The sequence below is a fragment of the Palaemon carinicauda genome, chromosome 23 (assembly GCF_036898095.1).
Source record: "Palaemon carinicauda isolate YSFRI2023 chromosome 23, ASM3689809v2, whole genome shotgun sequence".
NCBI classification, from domain to species: Eukaryota; Metazoa; Arthropoda; class Malacostraca; order Decapoda; family Palaemonidae; genus Palaemon; species Palaemon carinicauda.
Genome location: NC_090747.1, coordinates 57,192,328 through 57,199,607, shown reverse-complemented (window position 1 = coordinate 57,199,607; position 7,280 = coordinate 57,192,328). Strand labels below are relative to the sequence as shown.

At 38.8% G+C, this 7,280-nt stretch overlaps 1 protein-coding gene across 1 annotated transcript in view; it reads left to right on the top strand.

The window, feature by feature from the left end:
* LOC137617597 (uncharacterized) overlaps positions 1-368 on the top strand; it is a 1,454-nt gene extending 1,086 nt beyond the window's left edge. Inside the window, exon 3 of the mRNA XM_068347604.1 lies at positions 9-368. Within this exon, the coding sequence (XP_068203705.1) occupies positions 9-368 (360 nt within the window). The remainder of the gene's footprint in view (positions 1-8) is intronic.
* Positions 369-7,280: the final 6,912 nt, after the last annotated feature.

Genomic DNA, 7,280 nt, shown 5'->3' with positions numbered 1-7,280 from the left:
CTACCCAGGACATCGAAACCCTCCGCAGGACGTTTGAGGAATGCAGCTACCTGAGGTTTACTGTTGAACATAGCAAAGATGGACGGCTACCCTTCCTAGATGTTCTCATATCTCCTAATACTACTGGGTTTGATACTAGTGTGTATATTAAGCTTACTAACCTCGGGTTATGCTTGAATGGAGACAGTGAATGCCCTACCTGGTATAAGGCCTCCACCATCAAGGCCTACATCCGCAGAGCCCTCTCCCACTGCTCCTCTTGGGCTGCCACACACCAAGAACTCGACCGAGTCGCCCAGGTCATGGTGAACAATGGCTACTCTAATAGACAAGTTAGCCGGGAAATCAAGCTAGCTATGGACACCTAGTACCAGGGTGAAAACCAACCGTGAATACTACAACTACCATCAACTTTTGCTATAAAGAGTTCATGCATCAGAATTATTAAAAGGATGAAAAGGCCATGAGAGACATAATAAAGAGTCACGTCTCCCCTGTGGATAAAAACACAGAAGTCAAGTTGACTATTTATTATCAAACTTACAAAACGAGGTCTCTCATTATGAGGAACAACCCAGTCCCGCTGACTCAGGATATTCTCAAACAGACCAACGTGGTCTATTCGCATACATGAAGCTCTTCTTATTCAGAGAGAAAAGCCGACTCTCAACACTACCCAGTAACAAACCCAATGCTACGAGCTCAGCTAAAGGAGGCCTCAGGAGTCTGAAGACGAAACGCATCCATCACTCGAAGAGATCTCAAGAGACCCCTACCGAACAGGCTTCGATCACTTCTAGACCATGGTCAGAAGCAAGGAACTTGAAAAGATCCATCCCTCTTCAACCTCCGCCTCCATCGATCAACATCCACACGGACGCCTCTCTGGAGGGTTGGGGGGGTCACTCCCATCAACGACAGGTTCAATGAACATGGTCTCCCCTATTCAAGACGTTTCACATCAATATATTTGAGGCCATGGCGGTTCTTCTCACCCAGAAGAAATTATCCCCGCGTCCCTCGATTCCCATCCGTCTGACTCTGGACAGCTCGGTAGTAGTCAGATGTGTCAACCGTCAGGGCTCGAGATCGCTCCACATAAACCAGGTGCTATTACCCATCTTCCGCCTGGCAGACAGGAAGAAATGGCACTTGTCTGCAGTTCACCTACAAGGATTCCGCAATGTGACGGCAGACGCTCTATCGAGGACAAGCTCCATAGAGTCGGAATGGTCCCTAGATGCAAGATCATTCTCCTTCATCTCTCGTCAAGTCCCAGAACTGCAGATCGATCTCTTCGCGACGAGCGACAACAAGCAACTTCCTTGATATGTGCCCCTTATGAGGACCCGAAAGCTGAAGCAGTGGACGCCATGTCCCTGGACTGGAACAGATGGTCCAAGATTTACCTGTTCCCTCTACCCAACCTTCTGCTGAAAGTCCTCTCCAAACTGAGAACCTACAAAGGGACAGCAGCCCTACTGGCTCCCAAGTGGCCTCAGAGCAACTGGTTTACCCTAGTCCTCGAGCTACAGCCCAAGCTGATCCTCCTGCCGGGCCCAGTTCTCTCCCAACAGGTGCAGAAGTTGACTGTCTTCGCTTCATCAAAGAAAGTCAAAGACCTTCATCTCATGATTTTCTCTCCCTAGCCGTGAAGAAAAGTTTTGGGTTTTGGATATGGTACTTTGGTAGGAAGTTCTACTAACCATAATAATTACCTGGAACATAGATGAACAATTGTTAGTAACTATTTCTCAGCTGATCCCATCTCTAGTCATCAGTTTTGTCTTGATGGGTAATAAGACGTTGGTATTCTTAAAATACACGTTTAATGTATAAATGACTACATTGCTCTATGACAGCTGACTCCCAAGTGTGTGTGGAGCGTCATGCAATATCTGACAAAACCAAAAAATTGCTAAACAAAAGAGCATCGCTCTGAAAAGACTTAAATCCTACTCCAGTACAAAATCATAAAGAATCACATCCTATCTTTGAGGTAATCAACAAATGTTTGAATCCTAATACCAAAGCAAATCATTACTCTTATGTACAAAGCATAACATGTCTTATTCATGCAATATGATGCAATGTTGCACAATACCTGCAACACTTGAAATAACATAGTACATTATTACAATAATGCATAACAGTCTCCCCCCCCCCTTAACTTGACATTGTAAAAATCTTCACAAATCTAATCTCTCAGGGGGCTTTCCTCTGTTAATCCTATTTGGAAGCACTTTAACCTCATCTTGTACTGGTACGTGAATTGGTTCTGAATCTACATTGGATGTTGGACCATCTTGGTGAATATTTGACTCATTTGATCTAACTACTTCTTAAGTTTCTCATCTCTAACATTCACATGCTCTACTGTCTTTCTGTTTAACGGCTGTAATTGATCAACATGACGTTTTACAACATTATTACCAACACGAACATCATAATGTAAATTTCCTATCTCTCTTACAATCTCTCCTGGTACCCACTTCTCTGGAGTGTTGTACGATCTTACCATGACATCAGACAAAGGTAAAAAATGTCTTACATTAGGAAGCTTTGCTACTTGTTTATACCCTTTATCTTCTAAATCACTTTGCAAACTTGGATATAACAAATCTAACTTACACCTTATCCTCCTCCCCATCAACAAATTTGAGGGTGCCACGCCTCTTTGTGCTGTGCGGCGTTGTTCTATAAGATAATAAAAATTTTGACACATGCAAAAATATATTACCTGAATTTGCTTTTCTACACTTCATATTGTGTTTAAACGTTTGGACAAATCTTTCAGCCTCTCCATTAGTAGATGTATAATATGTAGCTGAAAATGTATGCTTTATACCATTGACATTACAAAATTCTTTAAACTCTTGTGAGGTAAACTGTAGACCATTATCTGTAACAATTCTTTCTGGAATACCATGCATTGAAAAAAACTTGCATTAACTCTTTTATTGGGATAATTTCTGGCCACTTACTGTAAGCATCTACTACTATCAAAAACAAATAATTCAAAAAAGGACCTGCAAAATCTATATGCACTCTTTGCCATGGATACCTGGGTAACTCCCACGGGTGCATTCTAACAAATTGAGGATTGTTCTGTTGCATAACACAATTCATACAATTCTTTATATAACATTCCACATCTTTATCTACACCTGGCCACCATACAAAAGTTCTCGCAATTGACTTTGATCTTACAATACCTTGGTGATCAGCATGTATTTCAGACAGAACCTTATTTCTCAGTGAATTAGGAATAACTACCCTGGAACCTCTCATCACTATTCCTTGTGTTACACTCAGTTCATACCATATATCCTTATACGGTTTACAATTTTCCTCTTTTCCACATAAGTCCCTACCTGTCATTAAACTCTCCAAAACCTTACTAAGTACTGGGTCTTGCTTGGTACTGTGTGCTACATCTTTTGCAGTTATTGGTACATCATATACAGAAATTAACAGAACACTGTCATCATACTCCTCTGGAGCTTTGTCTACGGGTAATCTGGATAAAGCATCTGCATTACCCATGTTTGATGTTGGACGGTATTCTATATCATAGTGGTACGCTGCTAACGTAACTGCCCAACGTTGTAGTCTTGCAGCTACCAACGTAGGTAAACTTGCTTTTGGACCCAATATTGCTAATAAAGGTTTATGATCTGTAACAAGTGTGAACTTTTTCCTACCATAAAGATACATATGGAATTTTTTAACTCCATAAACTAATGCTAAACCTTCCTTTTCTATTTGAGAGTAATTCCTTTCTGCCTTGTTCAATACTCTAGAAGTGAATGCAATTGGTTTTTCTGTTCCATCTGGCATTACATGAGATAATACTGCACCTAAACCTATGTTTGATGCATCACATACTAATTTAACTGGTAAATCCATTTGATAATGTACTAAGAATGTAGGTGATGTTATTTCCTGCTTGATTCTTTCAAAAGATTCCTGACACTCTTTTGTCCACTTCCATTCTATACCCTTATTCAACAGATTATACAATGGATTTGCAATTGTAGACAAATTCTGAATGAAATTCCCATAAAATGTTACTAAACCTAGAAATGATTGTAATTCCTTAACATTTTCTGGCACTTTTGTTGATTGTACAGCTTTAATCTTCTCTAGTTTTGTGAATACCCTTGCCATTTATTACAAAACCTAAGTATTCCACTGAATCAACTTCTAAAATACATTTGTTCTTATTTACTCTAATATTATGTTCCTTCAACTTCTTCAGAACTGTTCGCAATCTTTCTCTATGTTCTCTTGTGTCTTTACCCGGAATTTAAATATCATCTATAAAAATGAATACTCCTTGCATTCCTGAAAAAATCTTATCCATAGTTTGTTGCCATATAGCTGGACTACTTGCAACTCCATAAGGTAATCTCTTTGGCCTAAACAAACCAAAGGATGTATTTACTGTACATAATTCTTGTGAAGTTTCATCCATGGGAAGCTGTTGAAATGCTTGTCTTAAATCTAATTTAGAAAAAACACTGCATCCTGACATAGTTGCAAACATGTCTTTCGGATTTGGTAAGGGATGTTGAGCTACTTGCAGTTGTGGATTTAACGTTACTTTGTAATCTCCACATAACCTAACCTGTCCACTTTCCTTCACAATAGGAACTAATGGGTAGCCCAATCTGAATATGTAACCTTTTCCCAGGAACCTTCATTTTTCAATCTCCTGATTTTTGTTTCAACTGCACTTTTCAATGCATACGGTACTGGTCTCGGAGCAAAAAATCTAGAACTGTCAGGTTTCAAAACTAAAATTGCCTTTGCGTTCTTTACTGTACCTATTTTATCTTCAAATACGTCTTGAAACTCTGATATGATATTATCCATAGATATTTCATTTTTGTTTTCATCTTGTCTACCTGCATCCTTCAAAATACTAGGCCAATCTAACTTCAAGTACTGTAGCCAATCTAAACCTAGCAAAGTTTGTCCATTACCTTTTACTACCGTTAATGACATTCTCTCTAATTTCTGTTCTTTGTACTGTACTTCTACGTTCGAAGCACCTATTACCTGAATATCAAAACCATTATAACTTTTCAAAACTCTATTTGTACCTTCTAATAACAAATTAGGAATGCTTTTAGCCGTTTTCTCAGACATAATTGATACATCGGCTGCTGTGTCAACTTGCATCAAAATTGATTTACCATTTATGATTACTTTTACCATGATATGTTTCTTTGCACCTTTGTTGACTGAATTTATGCGAAACGCAAAATCAGTTTCTGAACTAACCTGATTATCATGAACATTTTCCGCATTATTCTCCTGACCCATAGTATCAACTGTAGCATTTATTTTCTTTGCGTACTGTTTAGGGAATCTACAAGCAGTTGCAAAATGACCCATCTTTCTGCAATTCTGGCATGTCTGTCCAGTAGCAGGGCATTTCTTTGCTTCGTATGCAAGATGATCAGTTTTACCACACCTATAACACTTGGGTTTTTCCTGTTGTTTCTGTGTATAAGCCTGATTCTGATATTTATGAACATTAGTGTTAGGCACTTTTCTATGACTAGGCTTTGACATATTCCTTCTCTGATTCTCATTGGTTTTCCACTTAGAACCTACTGTATTAATTCTAGAATTTTCCATTCTATTGCTTGTAGAACTACCTATTATGTTACTTTGCCTATTTGATGTTTCTAAAGCTCTGCCTGTTATCAATACCTTTTCTAATCTTAAATCTTTATCTTGCAATAATTTCTTTCTTAGCTCTTCTGATGTGCAATGTGCAATTACTTGATCTATGATAACATTTTCTAACTCTAGAAATTCACATGAAACGGCTAAATTCTTTAGTCTAGTCACAAATGCATCTAAACTTTCATTTTCTTTCTGATAAGCTTGCGCTGAAAACTGGTATGTTTCAAAACCTTTATTGACCTGAGGAGCAAAATATGTGGTAAGAGCCTTAATTGCAGCTTCACTTGTGTCATCTGTAGGCTTCAAAGTCTTAAACCCTTCCCGAACTTCCCTACCTGCTGTATGAAGTAATAATGCCTTCTTTTGGGCATCCTTCATGTTCCCTAATGCTTCTAAATAAATCTTAAATTCCTCACACCACTGTTGCCATCGTGTTGCAACAGAATTGGGCTCAGCAGTGATGCTGAAACTTTGTGGGTGTTCTATATTAAAAGGCATTTTGATTGCTTACCTTAATAACTATGGTAGGTTAAGCTACTGTTCTGCAGTCACAAGTGTACTTCCTACCTGTTTTGTAGCCTACCCAACTTTAAATTTCACCCTAGCTGTTTGTTTGATGAAATTCCTGTTCTGCTGCTGTTACAATCTTCATTGGGCGATTTTACTCTTGTCCCCTAATGTAAATACGACCTTCTCTTGTGCTGGCCGTCCTTGTACATAAGGTCCAATGTTTCTCCCTGCTTGTCCGTCGTCCTCCTGATCGTCGCCAGTTTTGGATATGGTACTTTGGTAGGAAGTTCTATTAACCATAATAATTACCTGGAACATAGATGAACAACTGTTAGTAATTATTTCTCAGCTGATCCCATCTCTAGTCGTCAGTTTTGTCTTGATGGGTAATAAGACGTTGGTATTCTTAAAATACACGTTTAATGTATAAATGACTACATTGCTCTATGACAGCTGACTCCCAAGTGTGTGTGGAGCGTCATACAATATCTGACAAAACCAAAACATTGCTAAACAAGAGAGCATCGCTCTGAAAAGACTTAAATCCTACTCCAGTACAAAATCATAAAGAATCACATCCCATCTTTGAGGTAATCAACAAATGTTTGAATCCTAATACCAAAACAAATCATTACTCTTATGTACAAAGCATAACATGTCTTATTCATGCAATATGATGCAATGTTGCGCAATACCTGCAACACTTGAAATAACATAGTACATTATTACAATAATACATAACATTGGGATCTCGAAGAAAAGTTTAGATTTCCTAGAAATACAAAACAAAGTCTACCAGAAGGCCATATGAATCATCCTGGAAGAAGTGGGTATCCTTTGTCAAGGCAAAAAACCCTACGGAAATCTCCATAGATTTTTGCATGTCCTTTATTCACCTTCATGGACAAGGCTTAGAAGCCAATACGATTTCCACTTTCAAATCGGCCTTGACTAGGCCACTACTGTACGCCTTCCAGATAGATTTGTCCAACGAAATCTTCAATAAACTTCCAAAGGCATGTGCTAGACTCCGTCCAGCACCTCCACCGAGACCCATCACCTGGTCCCTG